We start from the raw sequence: 22,922 nt of genomic DNA, 5'->3' as shown, positions 1-22,922 counted from the left end.
GGTTTTCGCCCTCTCCACTCAACCGAAACTGCGCTTACTAAAGTCTCCAATGACCTATTACTGGCTAAATCCAGAGGTCAATATTCCATCCTCATTCTTCTTGATCTTTCCGCTGCTTTTGACACTGTCGATCACAACATACTTCTCGATACCCTGTCCTTACTTGGATTCCAGGGCTCTGTCCTTTCCTGGTTCTCTTCCTACCTCTCCCTCCGCACCTTTAGTGTTCACTCTGGTGGATCCTCTTCTACTTCTATCCCTCTGCCTGTCGGCGTACCTCAGGGTTCTGTTCTTGGTCCCCTCCTCTTTTCTATCTACACTTCTTCCCTTGGTTCATTAATCTCATCCATGGCTTTTCCTACCATCTCTATGCTGATGACTCCCAAATCTACCTTTCTACCCCTGATATCTCACCTTGCATCCAAACCAAAGTTTCAGCGTGCTTGTCTGACATTGCTGCCTGATGTCTCAACGCCACCTGAAATTAAATATGACCAAAACCGAGCTTCTCATTTCCCCCCCCAAACCCACCTCCCCGCTCCCCCCGTTTTCTATTTCTGTTGATGGCTCTCTCATTCTCCCTGTCTCCTCAGCTCGAAACCTTGGGGTCATCTTTGACTCTTCTCTCTCCTTCTCTGCTCATATCCAGCAGACCGCCAAGACCTGTCGTTTCTTTCTTTACAACATCCGTAAAATCCGCCCCTTTCTTTCCGAGCACTCTACCAAAACCCTCATCCACAACCCTTGTCACCCTCTCGTTTAGACTACTGCAATCTGCTTCTTGCTGGCCTCCCACTTAGTCACCTCTCCCCTCTCCAGTCGGTTCAAAACTCTGCTGCCCGTCTCATCTTCCGCCAGGGTCACTTTACTCATACTACCCCTCTCCTCAAGACCCTTCACTGGCTCCCTATCCGTTTTCGCATCCTGTTCAAACTTCTTCTACTAACCTATAAATGTATTCACTCTGCTGCTCCCCAGTATCTCTCCACACTTGTCCTTCCCTACATCCCTTCCCGTGCACTCCGCTCCATGGATAAATCCTTCTTATCTGTTCCCTTCTCCACTACTGCCAACTCCAGACTTCGCGCCTTCTGTCTCGCTGCACCCTACGCCTGGAATAAACTTCCTGAGCCCCTGCGTCTTGCCCCATCCTTGGCCACCTTTAAATCTAGACTGAAAGCCCACCTCTTTAACATTGCTTTTGACTCGTAACCACTTGTAACCACTCGCCTCCACCTACCCTCCTCTCTTCCTTTCCGTTCACATTAATTGATTTGATTTGCTTACTTTATTTATTTTTTGTCTATTAGATTGTAAGCTCTTTGAGCAGGGACTGTCTTTCTTCTATGTTTGTGCAGCGCTGCGTATGCCTTGTAGCGCTATAGAAATGCTAAATAGTAGTAGTAGTAGTAGTAGTAGTAGGGAGAGGAGAGTTGCTGGACATGGGTGAATGGAGGGGAGGGCAGGGGGGAGAGGAGGGTTGCTAGACATGGGTGGATGGAGTGGGGGCAGGGGAGAGGACAGTTGCTGGACATGGGTGGATGGAGAGGAGGGCAGGGGGGAGAGGAGGGTTGCTGGATATGGGTGGATGGAGGGGAGGGCAGGGGGGAGAGGAGGGTTGCTGGACATGGGTGGATGGAGGGGAGGGAGCGAGAAGAAATGCTGGACATGGATGGAGGGGAGGGAAGAGTGAGGTTGGAGATGGGATGAGGGAAAAGGAAGAGAGGAGAAAAACTGCACATGGATGAAGAAAATAGGCAGAAGCTGGATCCACTGGACAGTCAAGTCTACGGCGGACCCAGAGCAAGAAATGAAGAAGAAAGGCGGAAAGGAAAGAAATAAATGGAAAGGAAGCCCTGGAAACGGAGTTAAGAGGACAGATAGCAGCAGAATCGGATACTGGGCCAGCATGATCAGAAAAACAAAGTCACCAGACAACAAAGGTAGAAAAAAATCATTTTATTTTCATTATAGTGTTTGGAATATGTCCACTTTGAGAATCAGGTGCTCAACATTAAAAGTTTATATTTATTTACTTATTTATGGCATTTTATCCCACATTAAACATGAATTAGATTGGAACCTGGGATCATTAAATTTTTTTTTCCTGGATTAATGCATTGCCCCCCCCCCCCCCAGGCTCTCTTCCCAGCTATAGCCAGCTCTGCAATTTGGGGGGGGGGGGCGCAGAGGTGGACCGGGAAAGAGCCTATTGTTAAACATTTACCAGCACACCACCCTCTCAAATCTCCACTATAACATCTGTAAACCAAGATGTCCTAGAGAATTGTTTTTACTGTATGTAGTAGCGCCGTGGTGTGAGTGATTTGCGCTCGCTGCTATTGTATCTTCCGGACTGCCCAGAAGCTCCCATGGCTCATGGTCTTAGGTTGCGTGTGCCAGAGCAGATAAGATGCATAAATTCACACCAGGGGTCGCAGATGTATAGAAAGTGGGAGTGTAGGTGGTGTGACTGATGCCAAAAAAAGGAGGAGGAGGAATTAGGATAACATAGTAACATAGTAGATGACGGCAGAAAAAGACCTGCACGGTCCATCCAGTCTGCCCCACAAGATAAACTCATATGTGCTACGTCTTGTGTATACCTTACCTTGATTTGTATCTGCCATTTGCAGGGCACAGACTGTAGACGTCTTGCCCAACACTAGCCCCACCTCCCATGTTCTGTTCCAGGGCTCCCAAAAGCCATAGAAGAGAATGATCTGGCATGAGCCCAAGCAAGGTGAATCTGAAGAACAGGGTGACAAGACACAGCCACACCCCACCTCACCCCCCCCCCCCTCTAATTACAATGAAGGCACACATCAGAGATGGTCTGAAGGTATCACTGGGAATTGTGGGCCAATGGGTAAAATGACTGGGCATGATACATTTCATCTCTGCTGCCGCTCTCCTTCCCCCTCTCCCTCCAACTTGGGGACCTCCGAGCGACATCTGAAGCCCGTTATGACGCCTCTCAGCCAACCTCAGCTGTTAGCGGCAGCTCTCTGAAATGCCAGCTCTAGCGCCCTGCACATGCTCAGTTCTGACAAATGAACTGAGCATGTGCAGGGTGCCAGTGGTGGCAGCTCAGAAGGCTGTCGCTGGCTGCCGCGACAGGGCGAAGGGAGTTACGGCAAACTTCAGCTGGCGGAGCTTGGGGAGTCCTGCCCCGCTACACCACAGGTGCACTGCTGCTGGGTGGGCCTAAGCCGAAAGTGGACAGTGACACTCTTGTGCCCACGCCCCTGAATAACAGCACAGAACACATCAGTGGCAAAGGCAGTTTTTCTTAACAAGGAGACTGACCCTGGCTCTCTAAAATCAGCTTTCACACGGAATTAAATATTTATTTTCCAAAAGTTGCAGAAAAATTAAAATCCTTGGACAACAGATGCTCTTTCCCTAAAACCATATTAAACTAATGTTACTTTTATTGCACTAAAACAAAGGTAGGCTCTAAAAACCCCCAGCTCCGCCCATCTGGACATGGAAGTTCTTCCCTTCTTCAGTCCAGGGATGATGAACATTTTTGCAGAAGGGTCTGAGCCAGGACCCGGTCTGTGAACATGGAGTCACGAGCAGGAGTGAAGAAGACAAATGGATCTCCACCCTGGCACTGGGGCTTGAGTTCCCCTCTTCCAACCAATCCATTTATCCCTGTGCCTCAGTTCTAATTCCGGTTCTGCCAGTAGGTCGAGAATGATGCTGAGGAATAGGGCACAGACATAAAGCATGACGTTCGTTATCAGTGACAAAACTGAGAGGAGAGTCGAGAGCCTCATGATTGCCTCTCTGAAGTGTAAGTCATTGCACGCAGTCCCTGCATGCTCCATAGGTCACTGGGCTATATGGTTCACGATGCCATTCGCACTAGGCCCTTCTGGAATGCCGTAGGAGAACCGGGTGTCTTTCCTACTGGACAGGAAGCTGGCTCCATGCGCAACACAGCATGCCCAGAGCTGGAAGGCACAGAAATCACATGAGTCAGTAGGTTTAGTACAGAGACATCAGGCCAGCCCAGTGAATTCTGGTGTTTGTAGTCCTGTCTGCACTACAGAGACCAAAATGCATCCAGAGAGGAGAGTCGGAATGCCAGGACTGACCTTCCAGAAACTGGGTCACATCGCAACTGTAAAGCAACTGAGACACTGTGTTGTGCGAAAGACCTCTGCAGACCCCAGTCACAGAACATGTGCCTACAGTTCTCTGGTATGGCGCAAAGATTGCTCACCATAGTCGGGGGAGGGGAGGAGGAGGGCAGGGCTCTCACTTTATGTTTCCTGTGGCTTTAGTTGCTGTTTAAGGCCCAGACAGATTATTTGAGGACTAGGAGGTGCCTTGTCTGTGTTACCTATTCAGTTTTTTCATGCCTTAGTCAGCTCTGTCCCTTCCTTGCAGGGTAAGACCTAGCTTCAGCCAATCACACGCTAGAATTACTATAACGCCTGATACCTGGACCAGCAGCTTGACCCCTGGATGAAATCATATTAGGTCAGCTCTGGAGTCTGTCTATCCTATTTAAGATTTGGGATAAGATTCTTTTGGAGTGGAGGAGCAGCCTAGTGGTTAGTGCAGTGGACTTTGATCCTGGATAACTGGGTTTGATTCCCACTGCGGCTCCTTGTGACTCTGGGCAAGTCAGTTAACCCTCCATTGCCCCTGGTACAAAATAAGTACCTGAACAGGGCCGTGCCGATGCGGTAAGCGAGGTAAGCATGGCAGGAGGGCGCCATCCTCTGGGGGGCGCCCCGCCGCACCATGCTTACCTCGCCCTCTTCTCCCCAGATCCTTTTTTTTTTGGTTTAAATTTACCTCTCCGGCGCGCGGCAGCGTAAGTGAGAAGGAGGCGGCGCTCCCCCGGCCGCCCCGACGTGTCTTCCCTTCGCTCGGTTCCGCCTTCTTCTGACGTCATTTCTGACGTCAGAAGAAGGCGGGACACAGCGAAGGCAAGACACGTCGGGGCGGGGGAGCGCCGCCTCCTTCTCATTAACGCTGCCTACGCTGCAAGCGCCGGAGAGGTAAATTTAAACAAAAAATGGATCTGGGGAGAAGAGCGCTAGTAGTGTAGCGCTCGTTTTCGGGGGGGGGGGGGGGGGCGCCGGAGAGGCCGACTGAGGGGGGGGGGGGGGGCGCTGGAGAGGCCAACTGCAGGGGGGCGCCGGAGACCCTAGGCACGGCCCTGTACCTGAATATATGTAAACCACTTCGAATGTAGTTGCAAAAACCTCAGAAAGGCGGTATATCAAGTCCCATTTCCCATTCCTTATTTGAGATTCTACATGGAATGTTGCTACTATTTGACATTCTGTTGCTACTGTTTGAGATTCTACATGGAATGTTGCTACTATTGAGATTCTGTTGCTACTATTGAGATTCTGTTGCTACTGTTTGAGATTCTACATGGAATGTTGCTATTCCACTAGCAACATTCCATGTAGAAGCCTGCTCTTGCAGATCACCAATGCAGCCGCGCAGGCTTCTGTTTCTGTGAGTCTGACATCCTGTGCGGCCGCATTGCTGATCTGCAAGGGCAGGCTTCTACATGGAATGTTGCTAGTGGAGGAGTAGCCTAGTGGTTAGTGCAGCCGGCCTTGAACTGAGTTCGATTCCCACTGCAGCTCCTTGTGACTGTGGGCAAGTCACTTAACCCTCCATTGCCCCTGGTACAAAATAAGTACCTGAATATATGTAAACCGCTTTGAATGTAGTTGGAAAAACCACAGAAAGGCGGTATGTCAAGTCCCATTTCCCATTCATGATCTATAAATGCTTCAGTCAAACAGAACCTGAATTTCTTGGTGTCCATGTCCACAATGGGGTCATCCCGCTCTCTCTCTTAAGAGTTCCCCAACCTCACTTCGTACTGGTGCTTTATTATCCTGAGTGTATTATGTCTGTTTTAAGATCCACTTCGCAATGTTCTTGGAATGGAGTGGAGGGGTAGCTATTGTTCTGTCTTACAGTAGTTTATAGCGTGGCCCTAAAATGTATTTAATGCCTTTATTGTTACTCTCACTTCTAAGGATTTTACTGCTGCAAAAATATATGAGCAATGCATCGTGTGAAATGTAGTCCCACATGTACCTCAGCCACCCCTGCTTATATGTATAAAGTCTGTTACTAGTGGTCTATTCTCCGTTTTTCAGCCAAGCTTGGCTCCTTTGTTTACCTGCTATCTTTTCCTGATTATTCTACTATGTGTGTCCTGATGGGTTAAGGGCAATCCTGTCCAGTCAGAGACTGCCGTTTGTGAACACCCCTGCTATCCAGGTCCGCCGAGAGAGTAGGCCGGGTCCGGGGCAAGGCCTCCCCACCGCTACCGCCCCCTGTCGCTGCCCCCCGTCGCTGCAGTCCCCGGTCTTACTTGCCTGCCTCCACAGCTCTGGGCCCCCTGCATTCGAAACGGCAGTCGCAGATCGCCTCCCTTCGGACCTTCCCTCCCTATGTCCCGCCCTCGTCTGATGTAGCTTCCGGATTCCGTGAGGGCGGGACACAGGGAGAGAAGGCCCGAAGGGAGGCGATCTGTGACTGCCGTTTCGAATGCAGGGTGCCCGGAGCCGAGGAGGCAGGCAGGTGAGACCGGGGACTGCGACGCCGGCGGCCTGACCCCGGCGCCGGGCCCCCTTTGGAGGCCCGGGCCCGGGGAATTTTGTCCCCCCCCCCTGCTCCCCCTCTCTGCGGCCCTGCTGCTACCTGATCTCAGATTCTGTCCCTATTGGCCTCTTTACCTCCCCCCCTCCCTGGGCTTGTGTGGGGCTTTTCCTGACCTTTTCCTGATGGAGGCACATTCTCCATCTTTGCCACCACAGCACTTGTCTATCTGCTTCCCTGAAGAAAACTCATCTTTCCACCTTGTTCATTCTTGCTCATAAGATATTGCACAAATCCAGTACCTCATCTCTGAACTGCTTCCATCTTTTTAATCACCCTCCCATCTCTGCAACAAACTTCCTTTCCTCGCATTTCTACCTCCATCCACCCTTGCAGCTCTCAGAACTATGAAGCCTCTTGTCTTGGGGCCTGAACTTCTCAACATCTACTGACTGTGAGTAATTTATCTACATTTATTCAACAAAGTAAATTTCAGAGATTTCTAAATTTCAGAGATTTCTGGGTGTGCTGATGGTCCGAGGTTACACTTCTTGGATATTAAAGCCTTAAGAATATTATGCTTTAAGAGACCTTGACAGCTATTTGTTTTATTTATTTTTGTTACATTTGTACCCCGCACTTTCCCACTCATGGCAGGCTCAATGCGGCTTACGTGGGGCAATGGAGGGTTAAGTGACTTGCCCAGAGTCACAAGGAGCTGCCTGTGCCTGAAGTGGGAATCGAACTCAGTTCCTCAGTTCCCCAGGACCAAAGTCCATCACCCTAACCACTAGCTATAGTTAGACAACTAGGGAGCTCAGGGTTCAAAATCCGCTTGTAGCTCTCTCCGTTACGTCAAGTACAGAATCAACTGTGAACCCTCCAGGGACAGGGAAATACCAAATACCCCAGTGTACCTGAATGCAACTCGAGCTACTACTGAAAAGATGTGAGCTAAATCTTAAATAAAATACGTGGGTTAAATTAATATCAGCAAATCTCACCTCACCTTCCTAATATCAGAAGCAGGTGGTTCTAACATGGGCTCAGTTCCTGCTGTATTTACCGCCCCCCCCCCCTTTTCCGGTAAGACCAAGCTACAGTCCTTCACCAGCAGAGGAACAGATTCTGCCACATTAGCTGCAGCTCAGTGAACGACACCTCAGAGATGCTCCCGGGGCCAGCGCTGTTACTTACCAGGTACAAGGTGAGGATGGCATATCCGGCCAGGATGAAGCCAACAGGGATGTAGTAGGCGATACTCCCTAGGGTGGGGATATACACTGCTACAAAGTACAGATTGATAGCCAGCACCAGAGTAATGATTGCGACAGCAACCGCCTTCCCAACACTAGAAACAGAAGTACAGACACAGATAAGAAGCAGGAAGCAAATTTCTAACATTGGGCTGTTCTTTCAGCATCACTCAGGCTTGTGAAAAAAAAAAAAAAATCACACATTGTAACGTACGCATGTAAACAAGTTAACAAATAGATTATTAAACGAACTGATACTTTCCAGGACCTGCTTTCTGGACCTCCTTCATTTACAGAAAATCCACGTGGCTCTTAACCTCACCCTTGTTAATCAATTCCTTCTTTTGGAGCAATAGAGCTGGTGAAAGGGGCGAGTCTTGCAGTCCGTGTGTGCCTTGTTTCTCTCTAGGTCGGGTTTCTACCTGGCTGTCTCTCTGCTCCGTGTCCTTTTCTCTTTGCTGGAGCATAAGCCAACAGCTGCTTGTTTTCCACATAGGGAGGGGAAATCTTCAGATCCTAGATATAGCCCACCAGTGGGCGAAGCCCCATTCACTGAGGCAGCGGAGGGGGCGGGAGTGTCTGCTCATGCAGTTCCCAGTCAGGTAAAGACTAATATATATCAAGAAAATAAGGTGATAACTTTTATTGGACTGGCGTTCAGAGGCCAAAACCTTCCTCCATTCAGGACAGAATGAGCAAAAAATGACAATACCAGACATAAAATTATTAAGAGGAAAAGGTGTGTGTGGGAAGGGTGTAGGAGATGGATGACTATAGGCGATAGATGAAAAGGTGTGTGTGAGAAGGGTGTAGGAGATGGGTGACTGTAGGCGATAAACGTGTGTGTGAGAAAGGTGTAGTAGATGGATGACTGTAGGCGATAGATGAAAAGGTGTGTGTGTGGGGAGGGTGTAAGAGATGGACGGCTATAGGAGATGGATGGAAAAGCATGTATGGGGAGGGTGTGAGAGATGGATGGAAATGTGTGTGTGGGGAGGGTGTAGGAGATGGAAGACTGTAGGCAATAGATGAAAAGGTATGTGTGGGGAGGGTGTGGGAGATGGATGGAAAGGTGTGTGTGGGGAGGGTGTAGGAGATGGATGACTGTAGGCGACAGATGAAAAGGGGTGTGTGTTTTTGGGGGGAAGGTGTAGGAGATGATGATACCAGAATATAGAATTGAATCACAAGAGTGTTCTAGTGAGTCTGAAGGGGAAAAGGTGTGTGAGGGAAGGGTGTAGGAGATGAATGACTGTCGGCAATAGATGGAAAGATGTGTGTGAGAAAGGTGTAGTAGATGGATGACTGTAGGTGATAGATGAAAATGTGTGTGTGAGAAAGGTGTAGTAGATGGATGACTGTAGGCGATAGATGAAAAGGTGTGGGTGGGGAGGATGTAGGAGATGGATGACTGTAGGCGATAGAGGAAAAGGTGTGTGTGGGGAGGGTGTAAGAGATGGATGGAAAAACATGTATGGGGAGGGTGTGGGAGATGGATGGAAAGGTGTGTGTGGGGAGGGTGTAGGAGATAGATGGAAAGGTGTGTGTGAGGAGGGTGTAAGAGTTGGACGACTGTAGGCGATAGATGAAAAGGGGTGTGTGCATGTGGGGGGAAGGTGTAGGACATGATGATACCAGAATATAGAATTGAATCACGAGAGTGTTCTAGTGAGTCTGAAGGGGAAAAGGTGTGTGTGGGAAAGGTGTAGGAGATGAATGACTGTAGGCAATAGATGGAAAGGTGTGTGTGTGGGGAGGGTGTAGGAGATGGATGGAAAGGTGTGTGTGTGAGAGATGACAATACTAGAATATAGAAGTCAATCATAAAAGTATTCCAGTGAGAGTCTGAAGGGGAAAATGTTTGGTTGGGGAGGGTGTAAGAAGATGGATGGAGAGGGTGTGTGTGTGGGGGGGGGGGGCGGTATAAGGAGATGGATGGAGGGGGGGGGTGTGTGTGTGGGAGACGGTAAAAGGAGAAGGAGGGGTGCATATTTGAGGAGGGGATGGTTTAAGGAGGTGGGTGGAGAGGGTGTTGGAGATTTGATGGGTGATCAGAATGATTTTATGGTTTAAAATATGATAGGAAGCCTGGGTCTGTTGTAGATTTCTTTCTTGCTGGTGTATATTATCAGTTTAACTTTGAACGTCTTTGATTCCTGGACTGAGGAGGGCCTGGGGTTTTTCCAAAGTGAGAGTATACGCTTTAATATACATTTTAATGTTTGTGTTCTGACTGTGAGCACAGGCTCTATGTAAAAAGGCAGACTTCAACCAAAACTAAATCCTATTGCCTCTGTCACCTCCTTGTGCCCCCAACTCTCCTAGGGATGCTTTCTGTGGTTCACTTAAATTTTCTGCTAACCTCATCCTTTGCCCATTTAGTTCTGATCTGTGGGAAGGGGTTTAGCTAGTCAGGAAGTGTAATAAGGGTCTCACCTTATATTTTTGGCAATTTCTCTGCGTTCAAACGGACTGTGTGACTTTACCCAAACCTCGTTCAAACAAGGAAAGTAAAGCGCTTCAGTTAGCACAAGGTTCAGGCTGCTGTTTAAACTTAACCCATTTTTAAACACAGGTGAGGAATGACAACAGGTAGTCAAGTAGCTGCGGAGACTGGGGGACCCATGACAACGTCTGAATACAGAAGAACATGGTGGGTTGTGCTGGTGTTTAATGCTGGGAGGGGGAGGTCCCCGGGGGTCCACATAGTAAATTCTGTTTGTTTGGGCTTTGAAAAGAACTTGGGGGGTCGTGGGGTGAGGAAGACAGACAAACAGCAGAAGATAAGTGTGCTGCTGCGGCTCGGAAAGCGAATAGAATGTTGGGTATTATTAGGAAAGGTATGGAGAACAGGTGTGAGGATGTTATAATGCCATTGTATCGCTCCATGGTGCGACCGCACCTTGAGTACTGTGTTCAATTCTGGTCGCCGCATCTCAAGAAAGATATAGTAGAATTGGAAAAGGTGCAGCGAAGGGCGACTAAAATGATAGCGGGAATGGGACGACTTCCCTATGAAGAAAGACTAAGGAGGCTTTTCAGCTTGGAGAAGAGACGGCTGAGGGGAGACATGATAGAGGTATATAAAATAATGAGTGGAGTGGAACAGGTGGATGTGAAGCGTCTGTTCACGCTTTCCAAAAATACTAGGACTAGGGGGCATGCGATTAAACTACAGTGTAGTAAATTTAAAACAAATCGGAGAACATTTTTCTTCACCCAACGTGTAATTAAACTCTGGAATTCATTGCCGGAAAATGTGGTGAAGGCGGTTAGCTTAGCAGAGTTTAAAAAGGGGTTGGACGTTTCCTAAAGGACAAGTCCATAAACCGCTACTAAACGGACTTGGAAAAATCCACAATTTCGGGAATAACATATATAAAATGTTTGTATGTTTGGGTAGTTTGCCAGGTGCCCTTGATCTGGATTGGCCGCTGTCAGGGACAGGATGCTGGGCTCGATGGACCTTTGGTCTTTTCCCAGTATGGCATTACTTATGTACTAGATAAATTGCATTTGGCCCAAATGTCTGTTCCTAAACCTTTGGGCCATCTAAAACAGTCAGAACTGGCCACCATGATCATTCAATTTGCAACTATTGGGACGTGGTGGCTGTGTATGTGTGTGTTTGGGGGGGGGGGGTCCCTGTTATATGTCTCCTCTTAACTCAGCCTTATCAAGGCAGGTCACAGTCTAGGCCACGTCTCACAAGCCACAGTTCTAAATCTGGCCACTAGGTGTTGCTGATGAATGAGAGTTAAACTCCCTCATGCCACAGCTTCGAGGGGCCCTTTTACTAAGCGTGTAGGCGTGTACATGCGTCAGATTAGAACTACTGCCCAGCTATCGCGTGCCCCGGGCGGTAATTCTAATTTCTACATGTGTCCAAAGCTTGCGGCAGAAAATAATGTCTATTTTCTACCACGTGGCACTGACCGGGTGGTAATCGGCAGTGTACGTGCGCTGACAATTACCGCCCGGTTAACGCGCAAGACCCTTACCGCTAAGTCAATGGGTGGCGATAAGGTCTTAGGCCCAAAATGGACACGTGCTGATTTTTATTTTGCCGCACGTCCATTTTCGGCAAAAAAGGCCTTTTTTGCAGGCGTGCTGAAAAATGGACCTGAGCGCGTCCAATACACGCGTCTACACCAGCGTAGGCTATTTTTCAGCGCACCTTAGTAAAAGGGCCCCTGAGTGCTGTACTGACACCTCCACAGCATTTTCAGCCCCAGCTGGCCCAGGGCGCAAAAGCCGGGCCATCTATTTCCAGCCCATGGGTTCTGTCACTTCACGCTCACCCAGTGAAGAGAGCAAAGCTCTGGAAAACAAGTTACAAATGTCTACAGTGAGTTCAATAAAAAGGGCTCATCCCCAGCTTGTTTCTTTGTATCTAACTGAGGTAATGCAGTTAATACCCCTGGCTCATTTCTGTGTATCTTACTGGGGTAAGTCCAGGGGCGTAGCTACATGGGGCCGTGGGGGCCTGGGCCCCCATAGATTAGGCTCTGGACCCCCCTGCTGATGACCCTCTCGACCCCCCTACCGCCGCCAACCCGCCGTCGCCGTCTGCTACCTTTGCTGGCAGGGGAACCCAACCCCCGCCTGCCGAGCTGCTCTTCTTCCTTCGTTCTGTTTCTGAGTCTGTGCAGGACGTCAGACTCAGAAACAGAACGAAAGCAAGAAGAGGAGCTCGGCAGGTGGGGGGTTGGGGGTCCCCCACCAGTAAAGGTAGGCGATGGCGGGGGAGGGTTGGTGGCGGGAGGGGGGGGGGTCAAGAGGGTCATCGGCAGGGGGGGGTCAAAGTTGGTGGTGGAGGCGACGGGGGGGTCGGCAGTGCCGAGGGAGGCTAAAATGTGCCCCCTCACCTCGGGCTCTGGACCCCCCTCCTGTCTAAGTCTGGCTACGCCCCTGGGGGATAACATAGAAGCAAATATAACATCTGTACAGCTCAGCACCTGAAATCCAACTCCCCCCATTACCCTGTATGGACAGCTCTGCTAATGCTCCTCAGTCCTGCCCTGCAACACCGTCTGGTAGTACAATAGTGAGACCACCTCCACCGCCCCACTATTCTGGTTTCAAGATTATTTCCATGTGATATACAGCGGATCAGTGAACCACTTCAGTGTTTACAATGATACAGTGACTTCTTTTCCTTAGCAACCCCTGCTATTCAAGTATTGAAACCCCAGCAAACTATTCTACTAATGCACCTCACTCCTGCTATTCCAGTACTGACCCCCCACCCACAACACACTGTTTTACTCATGTCCCTCAGCATTCCCTGCTATTCCAGGCCTGAGCCCTCACGTATTTGCCAATACTGTACACCTCATTTGTTTGCAGCACCCCACACTATTCTAACACTGACACCCTCCCACAGCTCTGCCAGTGCACCTCATTCCTGCCCTGAAAATGCAGTTTCAGTACTGTGACTCCCTACACACTCAGTTCTGCTGGTGCACCTCATTCCTGCCCTGGAGTGCTCTCTGCAGTTCCAGTACTGTGACTCCCTACACACTCAGTTCTGCCAGTGCACCTCATTCCTGTCCTGAAAATGCAGTTTCAGTACTGTGACTCCCTACACACTTTCTGCCAGTGCACCTCATTCCTGCCGTGGAGTACTCTCTGCATTTCCAATACTGTGGCTCCGTACACACTCATTTCTGCCAGTGCACCTCATTCCTGCCCTGTAGTACTGTCTGCAGTGCCAGTACTGTGACTCCTTAAACTCAGTTCTGCCAGTGCACCTCATTCCTGCCCTGGAGTACTGTCTGCATTTCCAGTACTGTGACTCCTTACACTCAGTTCTGCCAGTGCACCTCATTCCTGCCCTAAAAATGCAGTTTCAGTACTGTGACTCCTTACACACTCAGTTCTGCCAGTGCACCTCATTCCTGCCCTGGAGTATTCTCTGCATTTCCAATACTGTGACTCCCTACACACTCAGTTCTGCCAGTGCACCTCATTCCTGCCCTGGAGTACTGTCTGCAGTGCCAGCTGCCAGCACACCTCATTCCTGCCCTGGAGTACTCTCTGCATTTCCAATACTGTGACTCCCTACACACTCAGTTCTGCCAGTGCACCTCATTCCTGCCCTGAAAATGCAGTTTCAGTACTGTGACTCCATACACACTCAGTTCTGCTGGTGCACCTCATTCCTGCCCTGGAGTGCTCTGTGCAGTTCCAGTACTGTGACTCCCTACACACTCAGTTCTGCCAGTGCACCTCATTCCTGCCCTGGAGTGCTCTCTGCAGTTCCAGTACTGTGACTCCCTACACAATCAGTTCTGCCAGTGCACCTCATTCCTGCCCTGAAAATGCAGTTTCAGTACTGTGACTCCATACACACTCAGTTCTGCTGGTGCACCTCATTCCTGCCCTGGAGTGCTCTCTGCAGTTCCAGTACTGTGACTCCCTACACACTCAGTTCTGCCAGTGCACCTCATTCCTGCCCTGGAGTACTCTCTGCAGTTTCACTACTGTGATTCCTCAAACTCAGCTCTGCCAGTGCGCTTCACTCCCAACCTTCTCCCCCTCCCCAGTCATCCCCTTCCCAAGAAGGGTACCCACATTCCATTGGTGAAGTCGTGCATCAGAGGCCGCATGCTGGTGAAAGTCAAAACTGGAAGCAGAGCAAATGGCAACTGGAGGGAGGAAAAGAGAGAATTGAGGTGAATCGTGTATTTAATAGGGCTTCATTTCAATTAAAATTGTTTATCCAAGTTTTATTTATAGGTTTTGAAGAACATTACAACATAAAATAGTCAAAAAAGAATTAACAACCATGATATGGAATGAGGTTGAGGTGGAGGAGTGGCCTAGTGGTTAGGGTGGTGGACTTTGGTCTTGGGGAACTGAGTTCGATTCCCAGCACAGGCAGCTCCTTGTGACTCTGGGCAAGTCACTTAACCACCATTGCCCCATGTAAGCTGCATTGAGCCTGCCATGAGTGGGAAAGCGCAGGGTACAAATGTAACAAAAATAAAATAGATACTATTGGAGATTCTACATGGAATGTTACTATTCCACTAGCAACATTCCATGTAGAAGGCTGCGCAGGCTTCTGTTTCTGTGAGTCTGATGTCCTGCACGTACTCGCAGAAGCCTGCGTGGCCACATTGGTGATCTGCAAGGGCCGACTTCTACATGGAATGTTGTTAGTGGAATAGCAACATTCCATGTAGAATCTCAAATAGTAGCAACAGTGGAGGAGTGGCCTAGTGGTTAGGGTGGTGGACTTTGGTCCTGAGGAACTGAGTTTAATTTCCACTTCAGGCACAGGCAGCTCCTTGTGACTCTGGGCAAGTCACTTAACCCTCCATTGCCCCATTGCCCCATGTAAGCCGCATTGAGCCTGACATGAGTGGGAAAGCGTGGGGTACAAATGTAACAAAAATAAATAACAGAATAAACAAATAAAAATAGCAAATATGAAAACAGTTTGTCAACTCAAATGCTGTAGAGTAAATATACAATCAGATTATGGAATGATATATGAATACGAGCGTCTGTAGATATTAGGGGGTATTGAGTGATGGACATAAATTAGTAGGTCTGACACATTAGGGGTCCAAGAGAGACCAGGACTGGTAGAAAGAGGCCAAGAAGCCCCCTTTAGGAGCTGCCACCCCTTCATCTGTTCCACCACTCATGGTAGGACATAATACTGTTACTTTTTCAATGATGTGAACTGCTAATGCCATCGTTATATTGAACAGTTTGGAAGAAGAAGTGACAAACCAGGTATGGACGACCATAAAATGATCATTTTATGCGTTATTTGATCCGTAACAGAGAAAGTGGAAGAAGCTGTGTCCCAGATTTGAAATTAAAGGTATGGTATTAATTTACTTCCCCCCCCCCCCCCCCCCCCCCACTGTAGCTCCTTGTGACTCTGGGCAAGTCACTTAACCCTTCATTGCTCAGTGTGACAAGGAGCTGCAGTGGGGGGGGGGGGAAATAACATACCTTTAATCAGCGATTCATTGCGATTATGAATTTTAATCAAAATGCAGCTGTAAATAAATTAAACAATAAAAACTCATAAAAGGTAAGAAATACAAAATAACAAATTGATAAATTACACATTAAAGAATCTACGGCAGAATAGCTATAGACAGCCTTACAGTTTTCACAGCCTATTTCAGAAATGCAGCCCTAATTTACAAGTCTGCTGCAGCGAAATCCAGTGCGCTTAGGACCCCAGCCTCCCCCCAACCCCGACATCCCCCTTCCCTGGGAGCCCTTCAGAACTTACCAGGATGCTCTGGAGCACGTTCAAGAAGTCATTCATTCCAGTCAGGTTACTCACATCCCGGAATATGGCCACCAGCACCGTTGGGACAATGGCACATGAGCGAGTGAAGAGAACCCGGGCAAAGCGCGACCATTTCAGATTCAAGAAGCCCTGGAAAATACCCAAAATATCCACCAGAAATTCAGCAGAAAGAAGGGAATCCATAGTGCTTTTACTTGCAGTGCATTTTGTCTTCCCAGTGATGCTCAAGGTGTTTCTCTAATGCAGCAGCCAATCAGAGTGCAGGAGACAGTGTGCATTTGTCAAACCCTAGAACCAATCAAGTCAGGGATTTGATGTGCATTTATCTTGCTCTACAGCCAATGAGAGCATAGGATACAGTGTTCATTTATTCTGTCCCAGAAGTTTATCCTGTCATGCAGCCAATAGGTGTAGGAAACAGAGGGGTGATTTTATTAAAGTTGTTTTCTGCATGTACCGCACCGAAAAAAACACATTGCCTCATCCTCTCCATATAACAAATACAAACCCACAACCATAAATACTCCAGGACATACCCTCCCTACCTCGGACAGTTTGAAAATACTCGGTGTCACACTCGATCGCAACCTTACCCTCGAGAGCCAAGTAAACTCTATAACAAAGAAAATGTTCTATTCAATGTGGAAGCTCAAACGATTAAAACCTTTCTTCCCAAGAGCAACTTTTCGATACCTAATACAATCAATGGTCCTAAGCCATGCAGATTATTGCAACGGAATCCATGCAGGCTGCAAAGAACAACTCATAAAAAAAAACTCCAGACCGCCCAAAATACAGCAGCCAGGCTGATATTCAGCAAAACACGCTTCGAAAGTGCCAAACCCCTCCGAGAAAAGATGCATTGACACTCAATCAAAGAACGGATCATCTTCAAAATCTGCACTTTAGTCCACAAAATCATGTACGGCGTAGTCCCAGAATACATGACAGACCTTATAGATCTGCCAATAAGAAACAAAGTCAGATCATCAAGATCCTACCTAAACCTACACTACCCAAATTGCAAAGGACTGAAATACAGAATAACTTACGCATCCTGTTTCTCCTACATAAGCGCGCAACTATGGAATGGGCTCCCAAAAGCTGTGAAAACAATCCACGACCACTTGAACTTCAGGAAATCATTAAAAACCAACCTCTTCAGAAAGGCCTACCCCAACGACCCCAAGTAACCCTCTTCACCTACCAACACAGCATAGTAACATAGTAACATAGTAGATGACGGCAGAAAAAGACCTGCACGGTCCATCCAGTCTGCCCAACAAGATAAATTCATATGTGCTACTTTTTTATTTGTACTGTCCTCTTCAGTGCACAGACCGTATAAGTCTGGCCAGCTCTATCCCCGCCTCCCAACCACCAGCCCCGGCACAGACCATATAGCCTCGCCTCCCAACCACCAGCTCTGCCACCCATTCTAGGCTAAGCTCCTGAGGATCCCTTTCTTCTGCACATGACTATGATCGAACAGGACAACACGCAATCTTCATCCATTCCAACCCTCCACTTATACCTCATACGATCACTATACAACTTTGTATTTGTTATCCACCGACTGGGCAAACGCTTTTGACGGTACTATGTAAGCCACATTGAGCCTGCAAATAGGTGGGAAAATGTGGGGTACAAATACAACAAATAAATAAGGGCTTTTATATATAATTGCATGGCAAAATTAGGTGCTTAAACAGTGTGGATGTGAAAATTCATGTATAGATTGATGTGGACCATGAATTGGCGTTCGTGGGCTATTGCTTGGATGGAGCAGGGACTAAGTTGCAGAGCAGGTGAGAATGTGTGTGCTACCGAGGTTGCTTTCCTACTTTATAAAGACACATAGATGCCAATGTGGCCATCTAAAGCAGGCACCTGTTACAAAATTAGCCCCTCTGTACGTTTATCCTATCCTAGAGCAAATCAGAGCATAAAGTACAGTGTGGAGCCTTGTTGAATCCTGAAATACAACTAATGAATTACAGTGACTGACAACCCTCAGATGGCACTACGATAAGGAGCAAAGAACTTCTCTGCAGTTATTGTATGTGGCCACTAGATGTCACCCACGCTTCACATACAAGATAAGATCGCAGATTAGAGCAAAGTGATATTAACGCTGAAAGCCAGACCAGAGCATCAGAAGCTTAGGATCTATTGAAGAATGTAAGACACTCACTTGCGAACAAACAATAAAGTAGCTGGTTAAACTAAACGTGGATATCCTGAAAACCTGACTGGAAAGGGGTGCTCTGGGACACTGGGGTAGTAGGGTCGCTGAGAGACTAGGCTGGGCCTAGGGCAAGGCCGCCCTGCATCTGCCCCCCCCCCCCCGCTGCCCTGCCTCCGTCCCCCCCGCCGCTGCTGACCCCGTCACTCCCCCTGCCTCTGCCACCCCCACCCCCGTTGCTCCCCCCACTGCTGCCACCCCCCGCCGCTGCAGTCCGCGGTCTCACCTGCCTGCCTCCACGGCTCCGGGCCCCCTGCATTCAATGCGGCTGTCGCAGATCGCCTCTCTTCTGGCCTTCCCTCCCTGTGTCCCGCCCTCATCTGATGTAACTTTTGGTTTCCGCGAGGACGGGACACAGGGAGGGAAGGCATGAAGGGAGGCAATCTGTGACTGCCGCTTCGAATGCAGGGGGCCCGGAGCCGAGGAGGCAAGCAGGTGAGACCAGGGACTGCAACGCCGGCAGCCTGACCCTGGCGCCGGGCCCCCCTTAGAGATCTGAGCCCGGGGAATTTTGCCCCCCTGTCCCCCCCCCCTCTCGGCGGCCCTGCACTGGGGTAGACACCCCTAATGGTGTGGATAACATGAGGAAGGACCTAGCTAAGCCTGAAGAATGGTCCAGAATTTGACAGCTAAGATTTAATGCTAAGAATGTACTACTTAACATTTCTAAAGCGCTACTAGGGTTACGCAGCGCTGTACAATTTAACATGGAAGGACAGTCCCTGCTCAAGGAGCTTACAATAAAAAACACACCATTACCCCTCTCACCAAATTCTCTGTTCTGCTAAGGAGTCCGCCTCCTGTGGGCCCCTGAGCTAGTTTAAACTGAAGTCTCATTTGCAACGGGCGTGCTTTGAGTTTCTGAAAAAGCCCTGCTAAACGATTCATAAATGCACCTTTTGATTAGGAAAACATGCAAAAATCACAAGACATAAAGGCGCTCATTTTCAAAGCACATAGACGTACAAAGTTACATAGTCTGTGATTTGAAAATGAGTCTCCACATGTTAGGATGAAAGGAAAGGAGACATAGGAATAAGACTCCAGCACAAAGCAAGAGAAAATATAAACATGCAAACTCAGACACTCATCAGTTCTGCCACTTTAAATTTCTGTCACTAAATACAGAAAGTCACCTCTGCCCTTTGTTGGTCTTATTCACCATTCCCCTATGTTTCTTTTTCCTCTAAAAGCACTGCTGTCATCTGTTTGAAGTGGAGGAGTAGCTTAGTGGTTAGAGCACCAGTCTTGACATCCTGAGGAGTTTGGTTCAAATCCCCACTGTGGCTCCTTGTGATCTTGGGCAAGTCACTGAGGGGCCCTTTAACTAAGGCAGGTAGGCATCTATGCACCCGCAACACACATCAATTTGGAACTACCCGCGGTAATTTCATTTTTTACGCGTGTCAGAAAAGATTTTTTATTTTCTACCACATGACGCTAACTGTGCAGTAATCGGCAGTGTACATGCGTTGACGATTACCACCCGGTTAACGCGTTAAGACCTTACCACTAAGTCAATGGGGTGGTGGTAAGGTCCCAGGCCCAAAATGAATGCACGCTGATTTTAATTTTGCTGCACGTCCATTTTTGGCAAAAAAGGCCTTTTTTTGCAGGTGCGCTGAAAAATGGACCTGCGCGGGTCCAATATAAGCGTCTACACCAGCGCAAGCCATTTTTCAGCTCACCTTAGTAAAAGGACCCCTTAACCCTCCATTGCCTCAGGTACAAAATTAGATTGTGAACCTTCCAGGGACAAAGAAATACCCAGTGTACGTGAATGTAACTACTACTACTACTGAAAAAGGTGTGAGAAAAATCTAAATAAATAAATATTTGAGATTCTACACAGAATGTTGCTAGTGGAAGAGTGGCCTAGTGGTTAGAGCACCGGTTTTGTAATCCAGAGGTGGTTGGTTCAAATCCCACTGCTGCTCCTTGTGATCTTGGGCAAGTCACTTAACCCTCCATTGCCTCAGGTACAAACTTAGATTGTGAGCCCTCCAGGGACAGAGAAATACCCAGTGTACCTGAATGTAACTCACCTTGAGCTACTACTGAAAAAGGTGTAAGCAAAATCCAAATGAATTATTTGAGATTCTGTTGCTACTATTTAACATGGAATGTTGATATTAGCTGAGATTCTACATGGAATGTTGCTGAGTGGAGGAGTGGCCTAGTGGTTAGAGCACCGGTCTTGCAATCCAGAGGTGGCCAGTTCAAATCCCACTGCTGCTCCTTGTGATCTTGGGCAAGTCACTTAACCCTCCATTGCCTCAGGTACAAACTTAGATTGTGAGCCCTCCTGGGACAGAGAAATATCCAGAGTACCTGAATGCAACTCACCTTGAGCTACTACTGAAAAAGGTGTGAGCAAAATCTAAATAAAACATGTTTGCCTTTTTGCTAATAAAAGTTTAGTTGGCAGGAGGCTGCTGCTTTGGCTCACCTCCATAACAAACTGACCAGCATATGTCCCGGTCATTGTTGAACTCTGCCCTGCAGCCAGGATTCCCACTGCCCAGATGTACAGAGCCGCTGGTCCAAAGAAGCAACCGAGTATGACACCCTGGAGGGGAGCAAGAAAGGAGGAAGTGGGTATGTTATATAGAAAGTTCATTCTGTGTAGCTGTACTCCCACCACTCCCCAGTATAGCTCGGCTATCTGGAGGGTGTACCGGGGTAAACCAAAATGGGCCTCTGATTGTGTTTATTAACATGTAGCTTGCTTGGTTGGTAGGAGGTCCAGATTTGAGCCTCCAATGACTCACAGGGAGTTAAAGACACACCACAATTATATTTACGTGCTTAAAGCTATGTTTGGGGAGGGGCACAGGGAAAGCATGAGGACTAGGACTAGGGAACACTCAATGAAACTACAAAGTAGTAAATTTAAAACAAAACGGAGAAAACATTTCTTCACTCTGGAATTTGTTGCAAAGAATGTGATAAAAGCAGTTAGCTTAGCAGGGTTTAAAAAAAGGTTTGGATTATTTCCTAAAAGAAAGGTCCATAAGCTTGGGGAAAATCCACTGCTTATTTCTACTATAAGCAGCATAAAATGTATTGTACTGTTTTGGGATCTTGCCATGTATTTGTAATCTGGATTGGCCACTGTTGGAAACAGGATTCTGGGCTTGATGGACCTTCGGTCTGTCCCAATATAGCAATACTTATATATGCTCCTGAGAGCTTTCTTCTAGTTTCTACTAGGGAGATGAGGCTGCAATTACTTAAGCAATATCCCAAGCTCCAGGGAAGAGAAATAAACACATTCATCCTGATAAACCCCCATCACTCTCTCCAAACACCATGGTCTATGTGCTAATCCTTAACAGGAACTTTCCATGCTAGTCACTCCTAAAAGGGAGGGGGGCACTCTAAACAGATCTGGGCTCTACCAGCTTCAACCTTCCCAGTGACATGATGAGAGGAGTCAATGAGAGGTATCACTAGCATTCAGCAGAGGAGAAGGAGGCAGCAGTGGAAAACAAATCAGGCCGTATCATGGTGTCCAAGAAGAAAGCTGACCTTCACCCGCTCAGTCTACAATTTGCTGTCTGAACCCACCTTGACCAGGTCTGATGCTAGACCTGGTCTTTATCTTCCAAAGCCTCGGTTATAATACCCGTTTTACTCCTGACCTTGGGGGGTGGGGGGGGGGATGTTCCTGGTTTAGTTCCCAGTTCAGTGAATAAATACCCCTTTGTAGATGTCCACGGACAGTGGGTTGTCATCATTGGGAAAGACGCCATCGTGAGGGCTACTGCTGTTCCTGCATTCTTCATACTGAAACACAAACAAGCAGACTTGTTTACCAGGGGGCTCCCTCCTCCCTGCTTTATGGCCTCCCTCAAACTTTGCCACAGATCCCTACAGCATCCCTCAGTCCTTCCAGAAGTGTCTCCATGGTACACAGTGTCCTGGGGGCATAATAGGACCCCTGTGAGTATGTACTGAGTTTCTGATGGTGCACAGCAAGCCCTGGAGGTGTAGTAGGACTCCTATAGTAAACAGCATGGTCTAGAGACACTCTGGTACAGTGTGACCCGGGGGTGTAATGAGACTCCTGCAGTGTCCTATGGAGGCAGTTCTTTAACTGGACACCACAGTTCACTGAGTGTCAATTCTGTAACACAGCATCTGTGCGCCAAGATGCCATTAAATTAAACTAGAATAAAAACGCATCGATGTGCCTACATTTAGGTGTGCCCACTAATACCAGGACTACGGCTGACATAAGTGGGCATGCCTAAATATGCAATTATGCGCATAACTTAAGAGTATCTGTAAGTTACACCTATAAATGTTAGACCCACCCGTTCCCCTCCCTTGTGAATGCACCCTTGCATTTAGACACTGGTTCCCAAACCTGGTCCTGGAGGCACCCCAGCCACTCAAGCTTTCAGGGTATCCACAATGATTATTCATGAGAGAGATCTGCAGGCAGTGGAGGCAGTGTGTGCAAATCTGTGTCATAAATATTCACTGCGGATATCCTGAAAACCTGACTGGCTGGAGTGCCTCCAGGACATAGTAACAT

At 48.1% G+C, this 22,922-nt stretch overlaps 1 protein-coding gene across 1 annotated transcript in view; it reads right to left on the bottom strand.

The window, feature by feature from the left end:
- Positions 1-3,446: 3,446 nt before the first annotated feature.
- Positions 3,447-22,922, bottom strand: part of LOC115474056 (natural resistance-associated macrophage protein 1-like) — a 69,934-nt gene continuing 50,458 nt past the window's right edge. Inside the window, exons 10-15 of the mRNA XM_030209353.1 lie at positions 22,082-22,168; positions 20,829-20,948; positions 16,114-16,263; positions 14,427-14,500; positions 7,792-7,945; positions 3,447-3,962 (exon numbers count right to left, since the gene is read on the bottom strand). Coding sequence (XP_030065213.1) covers positions 3,840-3,962; positions 7,792-7,945; positions 14,427-14,500; positions 16,114-16,263; positions 20,829-20,948; positions 22,082-22,168 — 708 coding nt within the window. The 3' untranslated portion in view covers positions 3,447-3,839. The remainder of the gene's footprint in view (positions 3,963-7,791; positions 7,946-14,426; positions 14,501-16,113; positions 16,264-20,828; positions 20,949-22,081; positions 22,169-22,922) is intronic.

This window comes from Microcaecilia unicolor, chromosome 7 (assembly GCF_901765095.1).
Source record: "Microcaecilia unicolor chromosome 7, aMicUni1.1, whole genome shotgun sequence".
NCBI lineage: Eukaryota > Metazoa > Chordata > Amphibia > Gymnophiona > Siphonopidae > Microcaecilia > Microcaecilia unicolor.
The sequence above is the reverse complement of the archived record's forward strand: the minus strand, read 5'-3'. Positions and strand labels throughout refer to the sequence as shown.